Source organism: Lissotriton helveticus, chromosome 6 (genome assembly GCF_964261635.1).
Source record: "Lissotriton helveticus chromosome 6, aLisHel1.1, whole genome shotgun sequence".
Taxonomy (NCBI): domain Eukaryota; kingdom Metazoa; phylum Chordata; class Amphibia; order Caudata; family Salamandridae; genus Lissotriton; species Lissotriton helveticus.
Window position 1 is genome coordinate 1,380,259,111 of NC_136067.1, and position 22,643 is coordinate 1,380,281,753.

A 22,643-nucleotide genomic window follows, 5' to 3' on the forward strand; every position below is an offset into this window, starting at 1 on the left:
GAACTACTCTGCCAGAGTAACTTTTAATGGATGATAAATATTCCTTGTTACATAAGAAACCTCCTCCAGCTCTGCTGACTTAGGCGCAGTCAGTCGAGGAGCTTGTGGAATCCTGCAAGCTTCATAAGATGTCGCTGGACTACCAAGGTCTTACAGGTATGCTAGAGACATCTTAGGAAAAAACACACATGCGCACACCATGCAATGTGTATCTAGTCTGTAGACTTTTGAAAACTCTTAGATTATCATACTCAGAAGACTCTAGTGACTATTAGAACTTCAAACATTCTGGATAAGTATGCCGGTGCAAGAGAACAACTGACATGAGATTCTGTCAGCTTCTTTAGATCACTACCTCTGAGATTCCCTAGACGCAATGTTGAATCATCAAAACCTGCAAAACTCAAAAGGTGTACGTGGACTTCACTATTTCCCAGGAAAGTTTTCCAAAGATGTATTTTGAACAGAGCGATACACAACCCAAAAGAAAGGGCCACACTGAGTGAATATTTGGCTAGCTGCTGTACCCGTATGTACCCAGGCATATATAAATATTTTTTTATATATATCCATATATATATTGAGGATTGCGGTAAGTAGGCGGCTGCCTGACCCCACCAACATCCTTTTGAGACGATCATTTCCTGGTGTTATACTGTTTAAATTGAGCAGCGCATTTTATAATTTTTTTAAACTCAGCAGCGTTTTTAGAATGAATAGCGATTTTAAAAACATGTAAATTTGCCTATTTGCACACTTATACCTCTGTACCTTTTTGCTCCCGCCTCGGTCCCCGCAGCTGTGTGCTGTTTGTGTGGAGGGCGTGGAGACCGGGCACTAGAACGCGCAGGGCGTTCCCGGCAGCACATGGGGCGGAGCTGATCACGAGCTTCGCTCTCTACATAAATCATGTGTCAGCGCGCGCACAGCGGGCGCGCCGATGGCGTGCCGTAGGCGCGCCTAAGGCACGCCCGTCTGCACCCATCCGCGCCTGTCCCGCGCCCAGCGCTGGTCACTCTGCCCTAATCGACCCGATAGTATGCCGCAGATAGTCTAGAGACGGTCTCTTAGAACTGAGACCTTCAACAGTAGATAATCACACAAGGTACAACCCCGCGTTACCTCCGGACAGTTTCACCTGTTCAAACTGCCACTACTCCTTCCACCCCCCCTTCGCCTCACTCATGTAAGTACACAAGAGAGAGACGCCTCTCCACTACGTGAACTGAAAGCCTGCCTAGTCAATTGTCGGTCCCTGCCCAAACATGCTAGCGACATCTGGCTTTCTCTCACATCGAACGCCTGGGATTTAATGTTCCTTACGGAAACATGGACGAAAGAAGCTTCCAATCCCGATATTGCTTTAGCAGTCCCCCCTGACTATCAATTTGTCGGGCTAAACAGACCCGGATTAAAGATAGGGGGAGGAATAGCTATTATCCTCAGATCCCACTGGAAAATCTCATCCAGAAAATTTGCTAATCTGGGATCTATTGAAGCTATGTACTTCAGTATCTAAGAGGCCTCTCTCCTTATTGGTGCAGGGGTGCTAATTTACAATCCTCCCAACACTCCCCCCACCCATACCACAGATTTATTTACAATCCTGGCGGATCTCTCTCTAAAACACCCCCATTTTACTGTCCTCGGAGACTTTAATCTACATGTAGACAACAGTAATTGTGCAAAGGCGTGCTCCCTAGTAGAGACTATGGCGGGCATTAACCTATTTCAGAATGTTGTGGGCCCCACACATACTGCTGGTCACACTTTAGACCTTATCTTCATGAACCTACCCGGCCTCTCTACCCTTGCCCCCCCTCCCGGTGACATGGTCGGACCATTTTATTATCCCTTTTAAACTCAAATTCCCACCTACCACGACCTCCACCTGCAGGACAGAGAAGGTGGGAAGAAAGTGGTTCAAAGTAACTCTGGCACTAGCCGAGCTCAGTTGGCAACCCTCCACAAACATAAATGAGGACGTAGCAAACCTAAATCAATACTTCACCACGGCCATCGAGAGCATCGCTCCCCTCACTGTTCTCTCCTCAGCCAGAACCAAACCGTCTGCACCTTGGTTCTCCCAGCTGTTACGGGAAGAAAAAAGCAAATGTAAAAGGTTAGAACGCCTTTGGCGCCGCACCTACGATTCAGCTGCCAAAACAACCTATAGATTGGCGCTAAAAAAAAATCACAAAATCAAACAAAGTATTATGAAAAAAAATATTTCGCCAGCAAAATTACATCCGCAGACAATTCAGCCAAGGTGCTCTTCCAAATTGTGAAAGATTTCACCAATCCTGCGGCCCTCTCGCACAAGAAAGAGCCTTTCCAAGAACTCTGTGATGGACTGTCAGATTTTTTCCATGAGAAAATTAATCTCATCTATGCTTCTTTTAATGTAGCGAATAGATCAGACACAGAGGTCATATCTCCTGTGCATCCTACTACTAAGGACATTAGGCTAAGCGCATTTAAAACTATACCTTAGACGCAGCATTGAACAAACTTCAGCTATGTAAATCGGGTTCACCTTTAGATCCCATGCCCGCTCAAGTCTTTTCTACAGTTGCCCCTGCGGTCGTACAACCCCTTGTAACAATATGGAACTCCTCTCTCCTATCAGGTCAGTTCCCGGAGACCTAGAAACAGGCCATCCTCATCCCCCTCCTGAAAAAACCAGAAGCAGACCCTACAGTACTCAGTAACTATCGCCCGATATCACTGCTTCCAAAACCAGCCAAAATCCTAGAAAAAATAGTCCAAGAACAACTCTCTGACTATTTAGAAAGCAATGATCTCCTACATGACTCACAATCCAGATTTAGGAAAGGGTATAGTACTGAGACAGCACTTTTAGAGGTGTCAGAGACCGTGCGGGTAAGTGTGGACAGGGGCGAGGTAGCCATGCTTGTGCTCCTCGACCTGTCCGCAGCTTTCGACGCGGTCTCCCATCCCATCCTCCTAAACAGACTCCTTGAGATGGGGATCTGTGACACCCTTTTAGCCTGAATTACCTCCTTTTTAACGGACCGTACACAACAAGTATGGTGCCGACCTTTCTGGTCTAAAGACAAGAAACCGCTTGGCTGCTGGGTGCCCCAAGGATCTGCTCCCAGTCCCCTTTTTTTCAACGTGCATGTCGCACCCCTAGCAAAGGTGATCGAGACATCTGGGGGGAATTTATTTTTTCCTTACTTTTAATGTTCTCCCTTCTTTTTAATTATTGTTGAATTATTGTTTTTAAACATTGCATTGTGTAATAAATTGTCCAGATTTTTTCATAAATTCATTTGTGTTTTGCCTCATAAGTACAGTATTTCCTTAGTCTATGTGTTTTTGGTTTTAATTATGTATTGAACGTTTGTCACTTGAATAAGGTGTCCCAAAGGGAATTTTTGCTTGACTAAATAGTCTTCTTGGTACCCCATCCCTTTGGCTGTGGGGTCCCTCTCTCTTTTATTAGAGGTTTAAAAGTTTTAGAACCTGTCTTTCAAATATTGTTGCCTGGATCACTTTGAACACGCTAAAACTTAATACGGACAAAACGGAGGTGCTTTTTTTTTTAATCAAGCAACCCCCATGCCACCTACCACCTGGTGGCCTGCGGAACTCAATCCGCCACCTTCCCCGGTAAAAGCGGCTCGCAATCTTGGAGTCCAATTCGACAACAAATTATCTTTTAAAACCCAGATCCAGAAAGTCACTTCGACATGTTTTCGTAAACTACGCATGCTAAAAAAGATCTCCCCCTTTCTCCCCGTTGAGTCACTGAAGACAGTGACCCACGCCTTGATAACTTCGCACCTGGACTATGCGAACAGTCTGTATCTAGGACTTCCTGCCTACCTACTACACAGGCTGCAGATCGTGCAGAACGCCGCAGCCAGGCTGATCTGTAAAGTCCGCTATCGCTACTCCATCTCGCCCCACCTTAGGAAGTTGCATTGGCTCCCTATCACTGCTCGCGTCAGATTCAAGGCCCTCGTACTAGTTTTCAGGGCTTTGAATGGTAAAGGCCCCAGATACCTTAGACATAGACTAAAATTAGTCCAATCATCTCTCAACCTCAGATCTAACCACCTCCGGCTCCTACTCCCTCCCTGTTTCCGCCTTGCAAGGAAGGGTGGTAGAGCTTTTGCAGTGGTGGTATCTAAACTGTGGAACTCCCTACCCATCAGCCTCCATCTCGTTGACATCGAATCTCAATTCAGGGGCAAATTAAAGACCTTTCTATTCTCTGGCTGCTAATTTTCCCTCCATCTGCTCGCAATCCTCAGCGCCGGGACACCCCCGTTGGGGGTAGCCGTGCGCTCAACAAATGTCAATAATAATAATAATAATATATATATGCTCTGTACCAAACCCCGGGAGAGGTGGGGATCGTGAAAGACTACTTAGACAAAAAGAAGCTTACTTTGTCATGTTACTTGATACGAGGTCCCCTAATGGGTTAAATGCTTTTGATGAATTACACCACTTTTTGTAACATGATATCTGAATGAATTGGTTTGATTTAGTGTGTTTGATCCAGTTTCAATTTCTTTGATTCTATCTGAAAATATTACTGACAAATGGGCTTTACATATTAATGATGAAATTATATGTAGGATTTGACGTTTATATCGAACAACTCTTGATTCAGGTTCTCCATTTGGGCTTTTTAGCCGTCGATTGTTTTTTAATCAGAATACATTAATCTTTTTAAGTTTTTGTTAATATTACTTTGTTTTGCACTATAGTTAGCACTTACATTAATCACAACCTAGTACTGCTATTATGATTTGACTATAGGAAATTTGGGGATATGAAATGTGCAATGTATTGGCAACTCTTTACTTTTCTTTGAAATGCACTTGCATTTGAGCAATCTTTATATATATTTTATATATATTTTTCAACTTAACAACACTACTGTTATGATAGTGGAGCACTATGCTCTCTTCATTTGTTAAGTTACATCAGGTATGGAGAAATACTATTTGCTCGACTAAACTGATCATTTGTCAATATTTTGAAACTGTGATAGACTTATATTTTAAGTTTATTGTTTGCTTAGAGCACTATGCTGTAACTTCTTTCCTCCCCACTGCGGTATCTTACTGCAGTAAAATTTCCATTTCATATATCAGGTCTACATTGTTGTGTACCCTTGCGACCTGTTTCTTTAGGCGCATAGGCTTTTATTTTGTATATATTGTTTCCACCTACTCCTATCGCGTCATGTGACCAAGCTCCGTTCGTGGAGCGAAACGTCGTCAGGGAGAGCACTTGCTCTGGTAATACTGCAATAAATTTCTGCACTGCTACACTATATGGTGTTTTGGCGTCTCTTACTTGATCCATAAGTGAGAGGAAAGGTGACGAAGAGAAGGAGGTCCGTGCCTGTTTATGACCGCAGCCATCGGCGGTCGGGATTCCTTTGATATATATATATATATTACCTACTGGCGGTCGCCAGTAGGTATATATAGTTAGGATTTTTTCTCTATGGGATTTTTGAAAATTCTATGTCTAATAACTTTGGCGTTTGTGGACGGAATTGGCTGAAATTTTCTGGAAAATGGAACATTTTGTTTCTGAGCAGCCCTTGGAAATTTGGGGGGGTTTCGTCAAGGGGGGGCTGAGAAAAAAGGGGGGTCCCAAAACGTGTTTTTAACATTGAGTTTTCCATAGGGCGGTTGGCCTCACTTTTAGCCCGAACGGCTGAATGGATTTCCATGAAACTTGGCAAAATTGTAGGGACTGGTAGCCCGATGTGCCTTTTCTAGGTCTCAATATATGTGCTCCAGTGGATTTTGAGAAATGAACGTTTAAAAAAAGATATATATCTGTAAGCGCGCTCTGGGCAGCGCTCCGGTTCGCGGACCTTAAGCGTACCGGAACTTCGCGTAGCTAAGCTGATTGGCTCTCCGGTGTCTGTCAACATTCTAAACAGTCCGGAGCGGCCGCCATCTTGTCTCTCGGTAGGATTGAGAGACAAGAGGAGGCCAAAACAAAGGCGAAAATGACCATAAGGGGGCATACTAGATCCTCCCTGACCCCCTAGGTTTAATGTGGAGGTTTTAAAAGGGCCCCGCGGGGCAAAAAAAACAAAAAAAAAATTTTGTTTTTTTTGCGTGGGGAGCGCCCGGTCCGCGAACCGGGAAGCGTTCTGGGCAGCGTACTGCAATGAAAAATGAATGATAGACTTTTCAAATGCTGTATGTTAATTGATTGTTGTTTTTGTTGATTATTTTTTATTTTCTTTATTTTTTAAGCATTTTTTTTTAATGTGATTGTGTTTCATAATTTATTAAACTTTCTAACATTTCATTGTCAGAAAGTTCATAATTATCATGGAATATACATTGTAGTCTCTGAGGGTGTAAAATGTCCTCATTTGCAAGGAGGTTATCTACTGCTTGTACACATTGCAGTAGTTCATTGTCCCAAGTTTCATCGAAAAATTCAATGTCAATTTGATCAATTGTATCAATCAATTCTTGGCTGCTCTCTTGCAGGTCCATTTCAAAAGAAACTTGGTTTTTGCCTTCCATTTTGCCTGAAATTTGGATTAAAAAAATATATATTAGTAGAGATAGGGCAATGTTGGGAATAATTTTAGATAGGCATTTTTTATCAGTGAATTTATCTTTGGGCAGTGTATAGTATCAGAGTGGAAGTAGGAATATAAAAAAGTGTATGTGATTTAACGTAAGTAAATTCATAATTATACAAGAGAAGCCTAACTACATCCATAACTATAACAGAGAAGTCTCTCTAAATCTATAACTACTACAGAGGGATAGTATATATCTATCAGAAAAAGTTTACCATATTAACTTATAGTGCACAATATACTTCAGTTTTAAAAATAAAAACTTACCTTTAGAAAGAAGTTGAAGGAATTAGTGAAAATACTATTGAAATGTACAGCAAGAAGTAGTAGTCAAAATGGCTGTGTTTTCTTCTCTTCCTTTATATATATTCAGGTATATAACCAATGAAATGTCAGGTAAAAAAAATAGAAAATGAAAGTAACATTTTCATTGGTTGTCAATTCCAACACTTCAGATGTGTTTTGTGAAGTAATTTACCTCAGGGTATTTAGAGAGGTCTACAGGCTAAATGACTAAATGGAATTCCAATCAAATTTGTGAAAATGGTAGGGATTGGTATGTAGTATGAGCTAATCTATATTTGGTGAAATTGTCTCCAGTGGCTTTTCTGTGAACTACTTCCCCACCTTTTTTGATGGTGCGCTTCCTAGAGAGCGACCCGGTACGCGAACCGTTGAGCGCCCCGGTTCGCGAACCTTAAGCGTTCCGGGAGTCCACCATTTTGTGTTTCGGTCGAATTAAGATACAAGATGGAGGGCAAATAATGTTCAGAATGGGTAGAAGGGGGCACGGTAGAGTTATCTTGACCCCCTAGGTTTTCTGAGGGTGGCTGAGGAGGCTTATATGTGCGGAAAAAAAACATTTTTAAAAAAAAATTCGCGAGGTTAGCTCCCGGTTCGCGTACCGGGTAGCGCCCCAGGGAGCGTACTTTGTTGGAAATTAGTGAAAAATGTTAGAGTAAAATAATAATTGTGAGTGATCAGATGTAGGGTAGCTCTGAGAAGAGCTTTTGGGTTTATGGTACATTTAGGTACTTATAAGTAGGTACCAATGCACATTCTTAAATTCAGAGTGAAAACTCTGTTGCCCTCATCTGAGAAGTGAACTCCATCTCCTCTGAAGATATCTTGCATGTAGTAACGCAAGTTATTGTTGTACAGGGAGCCCATTCCATGGTCTCTCATGTAAGCTGAAACAGATTTGTTTACATGCTTCCTCGACTTCTCAATTTGTGGACAAAATTGGTTTGACCACCTCCATTTCTGTCTTTGGCATATATTTGAATATACCAAGGCAGTCTGAGGAAAAAGTGCCATTAATTGCTCAAAGGTGTCCTTTAAAAGCATTTCCAGACCTACACCAGTCAAAGTGCCCAAGTCATTACCTCCACAGTGCACAATTAACAGGTCAGGTTTGGGCAAATGCATAAAGGTTTTCACCAATGGTATCAATTGGTGACATTTTAATCCTCTGTGGCCAAACCACTTAATTTCCACATCTTGTAAATTGAGGTTAGGTAATTTCCTGTTTTCAACGTACCTTTGAGCCCAGTGAATATAACTATGTCCAACAATCCAGACAGAAAACATGGTGAGAGAAGGTTCTCCTGCAGTCAGATGAAGTGTGGCAATGAAATGGCAGTTGAAAAAATGAGAGTTTAAAATGAAAAAAACTGTGGAGTTTCTGTGTTCATGAAGCAGTAACAGTGATTGGTGGATTTTGATTGCTGAAAACAGAAAGTTAGGGTGCACGGATGTGTTCTTTGAAAGATGTATTTTGAATAGTCAATAAAAAATCATTAAATGAAAGAATGCACTGGATATGCAGGTGCACTGAGAGTTCAGAGTTCAATTGCAACAAAGTTGTGTGAACTTGCAAACACCAGAAGTCTTCCAAGAGGTGGTTGCCATGCAGAAAAGACAGAAAGGGCAGAGGGGGGAAGGGTTTTCATTTGAAAAAAAGTGAGGGAAGAGTTTTGATTGGGTGACATGAGAAATATGTGTGAAGAATTACAGCATTTCTGTGCTTTTGATAGCTGCAGACTCTGGAGTGCATACCTTTTGCTCTGCTGAAGACAAATTGGTGTGTTTCTGAGACTGTTTTCAAACTCAAAGTATTTGCTAAGGTGAGAAAATATTTCTTTAATTTAGAGAATAGTGTGCTTTAAGGAGAAAATTATGAATTATGTGGCGCAAATTGCTTGTAAATATGCTCCCACCTGTGCATGGAAAATTTAGATTTTAAATGTTTGTGTTACATAGCCATGTTAAAAGTGACCCAACCATGCTGGAAAGGCAATCAAAAAACGCTTTCATGTGTCTTAAGGACATTTTAAGTCATTTTCCCATGTGCAGTGTTTTGAAATTATGATTTGAAAATCGTTTTTGGGGAAAAGTAATGGTTTGCAAATTTATGACAAGGACATAATGGTGTATGCTTCTCTATAAGGCATTTCAGTGTCTCTGATGTCATTTTTCCATTATTACATTAAAAGACCTTTCCCCGTGGAGCACATTCCTTGTAAATATGCTACCACCTGTGCATGGTAAATTTAGATTTTGACTGTTTGAGTTACATAGCCATGTTAAAAGTGACCCAAAAAAGTTGCAAAGGCTTAAAAAAAACACTTTCATGTGTCTTAAGGACATTTTAAGTCATTTCCCCATGGACAGTGTTTTGTAAGTGGCGCAAAAGAGGCATACACCTATCAATAAAAAATTATTAATAAACATATAAAATATATTTTTGGATTTAAAGAAGAATAAATTTTACAGCTATAGATATTAGCTTTTAAAAAACCAATGAAATTCATTGAAAAAACCATAGGTTATAGACCATATATAGTTAGGAATTAGCATTTACAAAACCTTGAAAATTCACTGAAAAAACCATAGGTTATAGACCATATATAGTTAGGAATTAGCATTTAAAAAAACCTTATTTTACTCACACAAAACCAATGAAATTCCATATATAGTTAGTTGTACTAACTATATATCGCGCACCCGCAATCCACTGCTGATCATGTCACATATTACATCATTCATGACATGGTCAGTGACATCACTGATGACATCACTGATGACATCTCAAATGACATCACTGATGACATCACTGATGACATCTCAAATGACATCACTGATGACATCACTGATGACATCTCAAATGACATCACTGATGACATCACTGATGACAACATCCAGTGACTGTATTTTTCTGTAAAGTTAAAATATGTCTTACATATTGAAGAATGAGTGGATGTATAAGTGTCTGGATGAAGGATTTAGTAGGTGCATGACTGACTGTATGAGTGAGTGGTTAAATGTGTCTCATTGAGTGCATGGGTTAGTGACTAAACTGTCTTAATTTGTGCATCATTATGTCTGTTGTTCTGTAAACTGCTGCATGTGTTGATCAGTAGCTATATGAGTAACTATATGGGTTATTGATTGGTTGCCCAAGCATTTGTATGGGAAACTGAGAGTGTGTGTGGGTGGCTGGGAAGGTGTATGACTCTGTGCATAATGTATGGGTTCAAAAGTGCATGTGGAAACAGCTGTATGGGTGGTTGACTGTGTGCATGACTGTATTGGTGAGTGAATGGATATCTCAGTGCTACATGTCAAAGTAAGTACATATGTAAAACACAGTACATGTGAGAGTTGACATATATAAATAACTGTGCATAAGAGCCAGTGAATGTGTGAGTGGCTGTGTGGATCATTGTGCTCTTGTATCCAGGATTGTATAAGTGAGTAAATATGTTTAGTATATGTTTGAATAAGTAAGGTGTGTTTAACTGTATAGTTAAGGAAATGGAGGTGTGATTGATTGTTTGCATGACTGACTAGGTGTGTGTGTAACTTCATGGATGAGTGACAATCTGCGAGTCTGTGTTTACACTGAGTGTATCTAAGGTTATATTAGAGTCTGAAGAGGTTCATCGTATTATCACATGAATGATGTCATCAGTGATGTGATCAGTAATGTCAAATGAGATGTCATCAGTGATGTCATCAGTGATGTCATTTGAGATGTCATCAGTGATGTCATCAGTGATGTCATTAGTGATGTCATTTGAGATGTCATCAGTGATGTCATCAGTGATGTCATTTGAGATGTCATCAGTGATGTCATCAGTGATGTCATTTGAGATGTCATCAGTGATGTCATCAGTGATGTCATTTGAGATGTCATCAGTGATGTCATCAGTGATGTCACTGACCATGTCATGAATGATGTAATATGTGACATGATCAGCAGTGGATTGCGGGTGCGCGATATATAGTTAGTACAACTAACTATATATGGAATTTCATTGGTTTTGTGTGAGTAAAATAAGGTTTTTTTAAATGCTAATTCCTAACTATATATGGTCTATAACCTATGGTTTTTTCAGTGAATTTTCAAGGTTTTGTAAATGCTAATTCCTAACTATATATGGTCTATAACCTATGGTTTTTTCAATGAATATATATATATATATATATATGTGTGTGTGTGTGTGTGTGTATAACTTGATTATATACACTTAATACCTATATATGTTTAAGCACTGCAGATGTGTATTTAGAATAAAAACTCCATGCTTATTTATATATACTTCTCAACATTTTGGTTATGTTTTTGTTATAAAATGGTAGGACAATATTAATAATTTGAGATCCTCAAATCCAAAGTTGTGGGCAGAGTAGGATCGTGAGCCTCAGTAGTGGAGGCTGGAGTTGGCCTTAATCTTTGCTGAAATCATTTTTGGATTTTTTACAGCTTCCTGTATGCCTTTCTAGACACCACATGAGACACTGGAGTTTTTCATTGATTTTGGGCATCCCACATCATAGTGCTGGAAGAGTATGGGTAAGTGAAAAAGTATTTTAATGGAGGAATAGGGGCCAGGTATTTGGGTGTTTCAGTTGCCCTCCATGCATGTTCTCTAAAATTGGATCCACTATAAATGTTATTTGCCACACCCTGCTCCCAATCCATAACTAACCTCACCAGCCTCTATACAAAGCTGTTCCTAGCATTTCTCATCAACCAATAATACCTCTAAACCTTAGATGATCTTCTTAGTATCTCCACTTGTTGCACTGTCGTTAAGCCCACTTCACTGTTCGACTATGCTTCTTTTCTGGCAAATTATTTCTCCTTTCCTCTTCTTTCCCCTTATGTCTGGATTAGACGTCACTCTTCTTTTAGCTTCCCCATTTCATTTTCTGGCACTTCCTTCCACACCTACCTAACCTACAAATACAGTGTAAATAAGTTCAATAGGTATAGATCTTCATACACATTGGATATTTTTTGGCTTGCTCGTTTTAACCATATCCGTATTTCTACATTTACATGCACACGCTTTTCATATAATTCATGAGATTGAATCAGGTAGATAAGCTTGCCATTTAAAGGAGCATGTGACCACCTTCTAAAACGCGGGCACTGCTAAAAACTTTGATGAAGGTTTTTCATTATGGGTATGGTGTTATGTGGATAATGGAAGTGGGCCTTGGAGAACGTTTTACCTCATGCCATTCTTTACCACTTCAGCAGCCACACTGGCCCACCACAGAGGCAATTATGAGGCAGAACAATAGCTTGCTACTTTACTCTGGTGAAAGGGGAAGTGACACATGATTTTAAAGGCCATCAGTTTTTTTGAGTATTTTCTTTGTCTCAGTACATTTTATCTACTTGGCTTCTAGCAATGGTTGATGGTCTACAAAGCAAATCTCATCCCTTGCCCTCGGCTCCCGTCTAAAGAAAACTGTACAACCTCTTCTTTACAGCATCCTCATCTTATTGGCCTCTGGGTTTCGAAATTACTGTTTCTGAAGGTTTATCAATGGCAAATGAATGCTGTTTTTTCAAGGATTAATAAAGACCACAATCAATTATTTACATAAATGAATATTTACAATGCACAATTAGCAAGACAGTCTGTCTCTAATCCTTTCTTTAACTCCTCCAAACTATCCCACACTCCCTTCACATCCCTTTTCTGCACCTTCGCTGAGTAAAATTATTTATCAAATCACAACCACTTTTCAAGGTGAGTTTGCAACTATTCTGCCATTGATACAGAGATTATATTTATTTCTACTTGCTGGATCTGCAGAACGTATATATATATCCCCATCACCATTTACAAGTGCCTAAGACCTCATCTGAACGTTGTAATGATCACAGTCCAAAATAAAAGTACACCCTTTGTGCCCTGCAGTCACCTCATAACATTTTGCAGTTTTTAGTAAATAGTGACCGCAGTTTTGACATAACTATGTTTGTCAGTCCAATGGGGAGTGCTAATCCTATTTCAGACACAAATTCATTGCTTGATGTTTGCGGAGCACTTGCCCTCCCAGCCTTCTTGGTATAGGACGTCACCAGAACCCCTCTATAGCATATCGGACTAGATTACACGTTACCTTTTATGTAGTTTTTATTTTACGTATTTAGTTTGGGGTAATACACTTGAAAAAGATTGATTTCAAACAGACAAATGTTTATTGACAATAGTAAATAAAATATTGGATTATACTGTTTAGTTGCCTGCAGTGAAATGGAAAGTAATCAGTGATTATGATGAATATGGAATTTTATTAAAACAACACTGTCTGTTAGTAAACACATTCTTCTGTCGAGTGCTGTTGTGTCAGTGCCCCGATTGGATCCAACAAGCCTTGGCGACAGCAACCCACGCAGAAAGTAAAGAAATGCTTCGGTGCAGACCAGCAAGGTCTGAGGGACTCACCACACGGTGGGGAGTCAGAGCATGTGTGGAGCAACCAGGGAAGCCCAAGGAAAAGTAGAGTCACCTTCACAGGGACCCACCAGTCGAAGGACCAGGGATCGCGAAGGAGCCTCAAGCGGAAATGCAAGAAGCGGGCTCACGGAACACTCTTGCAGTGTAGTCCCCCACAATCTTCGGTAAAGATGGTGCTCGGGTTTGGGCTACAAGTAACCCAAAGCACAACTTCAAGAGATGTCGAGAAGTTAATGCACTAGCAAATGTGCACAGTGTCCAGTAGTTTTGGTTCCACATCACTCGTGTGGGCTGCGGGTCTCAGCTTTGCTGGAGACTCGGATATGCCTCTGAGAAGTCTGGAAATCCTTTTACTGTGCTACAGGTACTTTGGAGTCCGTCGGGAGCTTCGGAGATGCAGACCGTCAAATGCTTCATTGGTGCCATTGGGTAGTCACTCCTTGACCCCAAGGGAGATTTCTTCCGTCCTCTAGTCTTTAGTAGAGCATCGAAGTTCCAGGATTCAGTTGTAGAGTTTCATCAAGGGTTATCTAAAGTCCTTTTGCCAGGGGTTTCTTACTTATAACTAAGAAAGGAGTTGGACTAACTTTAGGGACCCGCCTATGGGAGGGTTTGGAAAGAGGGGTGGCTACACCCATTTCCTTTGTCCAGTTTCGCGCCAGAGCAGGGGCTGGTAGCCCCTGCAACTGGTTTGAACTGGGCTATGCACAGGGACACCAAATGTGTCCCCAATGCAGACTTCAACGCACTCTCTGAGTGCACCCACCCAGCCCCATACACTAAAGCCTGTCTGGGAGGTGGTTACACCTCCCTGTGACAGGAAACCTATTGTCCAGGCCTCCCCTGCCCATGTTTCGGTCAGGAGCAGTAGGCCAGACTCATGTCTGTGGCTGCAGCATCCATTTGGTGATGCCAGGGCTCTTTAAACTTGTTAATGGTTAGACCAGTGTGTACATGTCTCTCCCTCTAGAAGGGTGGAATTCTACCCCCACTGCCAGAACTGGCAGGGAGGGGTAGGATTCCAAAGTGTTTGACACCAAACACGACATGTTTCTGTGCAGCCAACCAAAAGTTAGCATTTGCTGCGAGGTTATAATGCAATTAAGTGTATATGGTCAGGCTGCATCACAGAACAGCCCCAGAGAATAAATTCCAAAGGCTGCAGAGGGGCCCTGCTCATGCATGGGCACCCTCTCACATGAAACTAAGGACCCTGCCTTAAGGATTGATAAGGCCTGCCATTGGGGTGACTGATAAATTTCTATGTATCGTCCTATCTCTTTGTTACCTCTTTATAGGCAAACTGTTGGAGAGACATGTCAACATCCATCTTTCGACCTATTTGGAGTCCACCAACTGTTTGGACTATTCCCAATCTGGTTTTCGGCCAAAGTACAGTACTGAACCTGCCCTGCTGAAGGTAACTGATGATATAAGAATACTGGCGGATGCAGGTCAGGCAGTCATTTTGGTACTGCTTGACCTATCCGCCGCATTCGATACAATATCTCATCAAATCCTAGTGGACCGATTACACTCTATAGGGGTCCAGAATTCAGCCTTGAGCTGGATACAGAACTTTCTAACTGATAGGACACAAATAGTGAATGTGGGCCCTTTCCAATCTAAGATCAGTCATGTCACAAAAGGAGTGCCACAGGGCTCCTGTCTTAGCCCGTCTTTATTTAATGTTTACGTGGCCCCTTTAGCTGCATTGCTTAGGAAAATTGGATTCCTCCCAATTTCCTATGCAGATGATACGCAACTAATCTTCACTTACAACAAATACACCCTTGATGTTCAGAATGTATTCTCTGAAGGCATGAAAACAATAACCATTTGGATGAAGAGGAATTTTCTACAATTAAATACAGGGAAAACAGAGATCATGCTTTTTAAGGATGCCATATCTAGATGGTCTCCTGGATGGTGGCCTGAAGAATTGGGTGCAGCCCCTACCCCAAAGACAGTGGTGGAAAAACCTTGGGGTGCTAGTAAACAGAGATCTCAATCTGAAGGGTCACATTGCAACAGTTAAAAGATCTTGTTTTTATGCGCTGTCTGCTTCGGAAGATTTTCCACTTTCTTCCTATGAGTAGGCGCAAAACATTAATCCATGCACTGGTTCTTAGTCGCTTGGATTACAGTAATGTTCTATTAGTATCTGCCAAGGACTCTGATTTACAAAGTTTACAGGTTGTGCAGAACACTGCTGCACGCCTGGTGACCAGCGCCCCTTACCGTGCCCCTTCTCTTCCTCTCCTTCACAGCCTACATTGGCTTCCAATTCGAATGAGAGTCCATTTTAAAGTGTGCTGCTTGGTGTTCAAAGGTCTCAATTTGATGGGCCCTACATACTTAACTGAAAAATGTGTCAAATACACCCCAACGCGTTCACTCCAATCTGAAGGGAAGAGCTTGCTCACCATCCCTCGTATTAAGCAAACTAGATTAGGAGGAAAATCCTTGCCTTATATAGCCCCTAAACTGTGGAATCAACTGCCCTTGGACCTTCGTCAAGAAGCTAATTACTTGAAATTCAGGAAAGAACTCAAGACTCAGCTCTTTTCACCTCTAATGCTCCCACTGTGTTGTGTTTACCAGTTGTCCTTAGCGCGGAGATACCCCATTTGGGGTGAGTCAGGCGCTTTATAAATGTAATAAATAAAATAAAAATATGTGCAGTGATTTAAGGTAGATATAGGTAACCTATATCTTAGTAAGGGGTGCATGCACCACCTTACCCAGGCTGCAGTAGCAGTCCTGTGGTGTCATTTTGGAAGGCTTCCCAGGGGTGGCACAATACATGCTGCAACCCCTGGTACTAAGAGGAAGGGGTCCCAGTCTAAATAGACAAATGATTTGAAAAATTTAAACAAAAAATCACACAGAAAATAAATCCGTCCACACTGTTTTAATCACAATGGGAGTAAATATTGCATCTATCACATTTGAACAATCAACAAGTGGTTGAACAGTGTCCCAGGAAGGGAGGGGGGGGTGTTGGTGAGATCAAGTGAGGACAATGTGATGGGGAAGGAGATTGAGTGACAGAAAAATCAATCAATTAAAGTAATAAGTAAAAAGAGTTACGTATTATGTACAAGACAAAGGACAATAAAGTTCGGGTTGTGTATCTAAAAGAGTCATACTCCGCAGAGTTCAATTAATGGACAATTAGGGCATGGAGTTGACATTGAAAAACAGGTGGTTGTCGACGTTTCGTCCCTCAAAACTGCGCAGGTATTGATACTATCCTTGCAATGGGGTCTTCATCAGGACGTGTAACGGGGCAGGCAACCTGTATCATGAGTGGTCAGGATTAATTGGGAAGAGACTTGTCGCTGTGTCCAGTCAATGCGTTCAAGACGCGTTCAACAATAGGGAAACATTAGTTCAGAAGACTCGTGGCCAAGCGATGTCCAGTGCCGAGTAAATCTGGCGGTGTACCGATCGAGCTCCCCATTGCAAGGATAGTATCAATACCTGCGCAGTTTTGAGGGTCGAAACGTCGACAACCACCTGTTTTTCAATGTCAACTCCATGCCCTAATTGTCCATTAATTGAACTCTGCGGAGTATGACTCTTTTAGATATACAACCCGAACTTTATTGTCCTTTGTCTTGTACATAATACGTAACTCTTTTTACTTTTTACTTTAATTGATTGATTTTTCTGTCACTCAATCTCCTTCCCCATCACATTGTCCTCACTTGATCTCACCAACACCCCCCCCTCCCTTCCTGGGGCACTGTTCAACCACTTGTTGATTGTTCAAATGTGATAGATGCAATATTTACTCCCATTGTGATTAAAACAGTGTGGACGGATTTATTTTCTGTGTGATTTTATTGTTTAAATTTTTCAAATCATTTATCTATTTAGACTGGGACCCCTTCCTCTTAGTACGTAGCTAACCCAGGTCCCAGTGACTATAGCTGGGTAAAACCCCCCTCTCTATGCAACCCCTGGTAGGCCTCTGGGGTACCTATACCCTTGGTACCTAAGGTACGATATACTAGGGACTCACAAGGGTACCCCAGTAACCAAACTGGAGTATACCTATACTACATGGAATCATTTTAGAAAATAAAGCAGATAGGCTGGGGCCCTGAATAGCAGCACACCAGCAAAACTAAGTCAAAAACCATCAAAACACCGGGAAAAAAGTGGGGGCAACCATGTACTCAGATTCCACCTTCCTACATAACCCCCCCCAAAATGAAAGGAGATAAGGCTAATCTTGCCCAGTTGAGCCTTTATTGACTGAGTGGCCATATAAGGAAGTACCTACACTGGCATGGTTACCCCCTGTCTTATGGTCCACTAAGCAATCCCTCACCCTAAGGCTATGAGAGGGTCTCCACCATGGGGACTCACTACCTGTGGTGTATTTTGGTAAAGTAAAAGACTGGTGAGGGGTCTGAGTATTGAAGTGAGGCCCTAATAAATTTGGTCTCAGCTCCCTCGGATCACTGTTCACCATGGATGCTTTTCTTTCCATGACTGAGTTGCACTTTGCTCTAAGGGTCAGCCTTTTGCTGCCTACAGCTAGGGTTTGGGTCCCTTTGGATGGAACACTGGAGGGACATGGTAGATTTGGAACCACTGGGTCCCAGGTTTGCCTTTGCTCAATAGAGTCCTTCTGGGGGTGGTCCCTTTTCAATGTCAAAAGGGATCCCTCAAGGGTGAGGAATTTTTTACCTGGCTAGGGCTACTAGACTGGGTGCCCCTAATCTGCTGATGGAGGGGTTCCTCTGGACAGGGAGCCCTGTAGGGTCCACTGACCTCCCTCACCTCTGCAGCCCTGGGCTGACTGAGGAAGGGTAGAGAAGGGCAAGTTACCTGCTCCAGGCTGGGTACCACCTTGGAAGGGTCCCCTGACATCAGAGGGGTTGTCAGGACAGGCCTGACTACCTCTGGGGCATTTCTTTCACTAGGGGTAGGATCAGTTCCCTGAGGAGGATGACCCTTACCTATAGTCTGGGGGGAAGACGACTGTTCTTCATCCTTTGTGCTCTCTTGTGGAGAACAGCGGGCCATTCTTTCAGGCTCCATCACTCCAAACGTTCCCTGGGGTTGGGCTGGGGCCTGAACAGCCCCACTAACTCTCTCAGGGATGCCCAGCATTCTCAGATGGGCTTGGTGTTCAACTTCAGCCCAGGATGAAATTTCCAAGTCATTGCCCAGTAGGCAATCTACAGGCAAGTTTGGGGACACTGCTACTCTTTTTGGGCCTGTTACCCCTCCCCAGCTGAGATTGACAATGGCCATGGAGTGATCTGTTTTGACACCATCAATGTTGGTCACATGGTACTTAAACTCAGGTAAAAGCTGTTGAGAGGGGGACTAGTTTCCCTGCCACCATGGTGACACTAGCCCCTGTGTCCCTGAAGGCCACAGCTTTCTGACCATTGATTTTGGGCTCCTGTCTGTACCTGCCCAAAGCTTTGGGACCCATGGTAAATGTGGCAAATCCCATGCCACCGTCACAGACTAAGGAGGCATGTGAGGGGGACCTGTCTAAACCTTGGCCCACCTCTGTTCCCCAAGAGAATGCACATAACTTTTTGGGTGCAACACTACCGCCTGGGGGATTATCACTAGTAGTACCAGGGGGAGAGGTAGTGGTAGTTGGAGGAATATTTTCTTTATTGCCAATCCTGGGGCAACTGGGATCAGTTTTCCAGTGGCCAGGCTTATTACAAACATGACAATATGATTTCTTTTCAGGAGAGGAAGGAGTTTGGGGCCCACCCCCAGAAGTGGATTTTTGGGGCCCTGTAGGGGACTTGTCTTTTGATTTATCCCCACCTTTCTCTTGGGACTTGGTAGAATCTTTCTTCTGGTCACCACCTTGATTCTTAGGCCTTACCCTGGTTCTGACCCATTTGTCTGCCTTCTTTCCCAATTCTTGGGGAGAAGTCAGATCAGAGTCCACCAGGTACTGGTGTAAAAGCTGTTTTTGACAAATATTAAGGATCTGCTCCCTCATAATTAAGTTGTGCAATCCTTTGAAATCACACATCTTACTGCCATGCATCCAACCTTCCAGAGCCTTGGTAGCACAATCTACAATGTCAACCCAGTCTTGAGTCTGTACCTTTTGGGTATCTCTGAAATTAATCCTGTATTGTGCAGTGGTTAAGCCAAACCCATCAATCAGAGCACTCTTCAAGACAGTATAATTATCAGCATCCTCTTCTCTAACAGTGAGGAGCTTGTCTCTACCTTTGTCTGCAGAGGAGAGCCACAAGATTGTTGTCCACTGCTCCTGGGGAACCTTCTGAACTTTGCAGGCCCTTTCCATTGCAGTTATCCACTTGTGGATGCCATCCCCACTCTGGTAGGGAGGGACAATCTTGTTTAAATACTTTTGGACATGAGATATTTCTCTACCACTATGGAAGGTGCTGCCACCATGCAACTCTCGCCCCATCTTTTTTCTAGCTCTTTCAAGCTCTAGGGACTCCCTTTCTTAAGCTACCTGCTGTCTTTTAATCCTCAGCTGGGCTTCCTCAAACTTCAGTTGCCTTTCCCTCTTCTCCTGGGAGGATTCCCTCCTATGAGAAGAGACAGAGGTCCCTATAGATACACCAGAATGGTCAGACTCCACAGAAGGAGATCTGGGCCTTCTAGGTGTACCTCCAACCCTTCCTGGGGGAACAAAGAGAGGGAATTCCTGGCCTTCATTCTTTTTTCCAGGAGGAGCTGCACTGTCCAGGTCAAGGTCATTGTCACCACCCTGGTCAGCATCAGAGTCTGAGTTCTGGTGGTTTGCACCACTGGGCTCTTCCTCATCTGCTGCCCCATCCCCACTGCCTAACCCTTCAGGCTCTGAAGCCTTTCTACGATCATCTAGCAGTAGTACCTCCTTGGAGCATTGGGCATTGGCACTTTTACCTGTCTTCAATATCCTCATAGTACACAAGGCCCTCAATTCTAAGAATGGGAATGTGTCATACTTGGATGCCTGTAATATACTGACATCTGGCAGGGACCCACTGGTTCCTGGCCTTGAAGACATTACTAGTGTGGTGTGGTGTTGTCAGGATAGTCAAGTCTAAGGTCAGAAAGAGCCTTTCAGTGAACACGACATGTGGAAAACGCAAGAAAGCAGTAAGGCAGAAAAAAATCACCAATCAAGGGCAACCCTAAAATGGCCACCAAAAATCGATTGCCAGAGTTGCTGGTCAGCGCTCTAGCCATTGATTGCAATCAGCATGACCCAGGTGAAGCGCCCGTTCTGTGGGGCACTTCACCTGAACTTTGAGGAAGGAAGGACGCCCGTTGGAAATGCGCAGCGAAGTATTAGGAAAAACTTCATTGCGTTTCTGAAAAATAATTATACCTGGTTCGAGTACAAGTCCAGAGGAAACTCACGTAAGCCGCAGTAAGACTGCTCCGAGTATTATATTATTACGAGCATGAGCATTGTTTTGTTAGAGTAAAGACTGTGTAAGAGGCATGCGCATTTGAGACTGAATTTTCTGAGGTTCTGAGCATGCTTTTCATTGAGTCCTCTGCTCCCGTTGAATAAGACTTCCAGAGTCAGAACAAGTCTATAGAGGAAGGTCAGACTTGTAACACACACCTTTATTTAGCGCTACAGTAGCAAGTGTGAGAGAAAGCGAATAGCAGCAATTAAAAAACAATCTTCGAAGATAGAGAGCTGTAGCTCGAAGAGAGATTACATTTAATAATATCAATGCAGCACTACTTAGTTGTGTTTTAGAGTGAATATTAAACTATAATTGGGCTTATTGTTTAAGAAGACAGAATAAAGAAGCATAAGTAAAACCAAGTTAAGGTGAAGCAAGATAATAAATTAAACTGATACTTACCAAATACAGAATCCACAATAAAGACGGAAGCAGTAACATGTTAGGTAAGGAACCTGAGAAAGATAAAAGAAAAGAGGTTAGCAACAGAGATATAAGAGAATTAACCAATCACATTAAATGCTAGTTACAGCTATTTGAAGATAAGAACAAAGAAAAAACCCCAAGAAGAGAGGCATTGGTCACATCAAGACGGGGTAGGCGAGCAAGAGTATAGAATATATAGCACTATAGAAGCAAGAAGGGAGTTAGAGTATTAATGAGTGTTTTTCCCTTACAGTAAAACTTCTACTCGTTCTAACCAGAAGAAGACGTTTGAAGCTGAATAAAGAATTAGACGCGGTGTTGCTGTCTCTTCTCTGCCCCATCCCTTTTTCCCCCTGGGGTTTAGTTGGCATACACGCTCACATTCGCGTGTTGCTGAGAAAACTTAGTGTGGCATTGGGAACTTTCGACATTCTGCTCCTGTGTATTGGTGAAGAGCACATCTTGACAGGTGTATGCACCTACCTACTCTAGTGTGGCTTACTAAACTCTCTTGAGTTGTAGATAGAGTGTGCTAAACTCTTGACACAGACCTTTAAGTTCAGTAGAACTTACTGTATTTAAGCTTGTATTATATGTAACTCTGGTACCTTTAGTGGTTTTCAGTTAGTCAATCACTTGAGATTATCTGGTAAAACAATGGCAAGCTGGAATCCCACACGCTGCACACCAATGTGAGAAGTTGGCCTGGCATATGCTGTCCACTATTCTAGTGGGCACCTTGCACCAGTCCAAACGACCCTTATAGATGGTAGGTTAAAGACAACCTTTATTGAAAGCTATCCTAGTGGTAGCTATGGAGAGCTGCCTTCAGGCAAAGTCTTGGAGGAATTTAAAGCAGCTTATTTTACCAATCTATAATCTTGTGAATGACCAAATGAATGGAGAACCACACCAGGTATATATATATAAAATATATGTTTTTATTCTAAACACATCTCTTAGTCTCTTTATGAGGCTAGAGGCAAAAGTACAAACGGAAAGCTTAATAGCACACAGTAAATTAGCACAATATACGTTGAGCCCTAGGGGCATACCAAACCATATATTAGGAAAGTGGTATAAGAACCATGACTTGACTAGACGCAAGGCCTAGTGCCTGTAGAAGTGCTGGGACCATAAGTAACCACCCAAAGTGGTGACACAGAGGACCCACAGGGGACGCGTGCAGTGTCTAAACATAGCTGCGGATCGCTGTTGACTTCAATGGGGAATGTTGCCGTTGGAAATTTAAAGAAAGGGACACTTAGAGGAGGACTTTGAGCAAACCCCTTTTTTACTTAAGGGGTTCTACAGCCAACACCCACGGGAGCACTGGAGTACTCGAGTTACCTCAGCCAGGGAAATCGGGTGCATAGTAGGTGTTGGGAATTGTCGTCGTTTCCAATG

The 22,643-nt window shown here is 42.4% G+C and overlaps 1 protein-coding gene across 1 annotated transcript in view; it reads left to right on the forward strand.

Annotated features, from left to right (window-relative positions):
* Positions 1-22,643, forward strand: part of LOC144763503 (uncharacterized) — a 556,338-nt gene that overhangs the window by 448,014 nt on the left and 85,681 nt on the right. Inside the window, exon 12 of the mRNA XM_078649154.1 lies at positions 11,373-11,462. Within this exon, the coding sequence (XP_078505280.1) occupies positions 11,373-11,462 (90 nt within the window). The remainder of the gene's footprint in view (positions 1-11,372; positions 11,463-22,643) is intronic.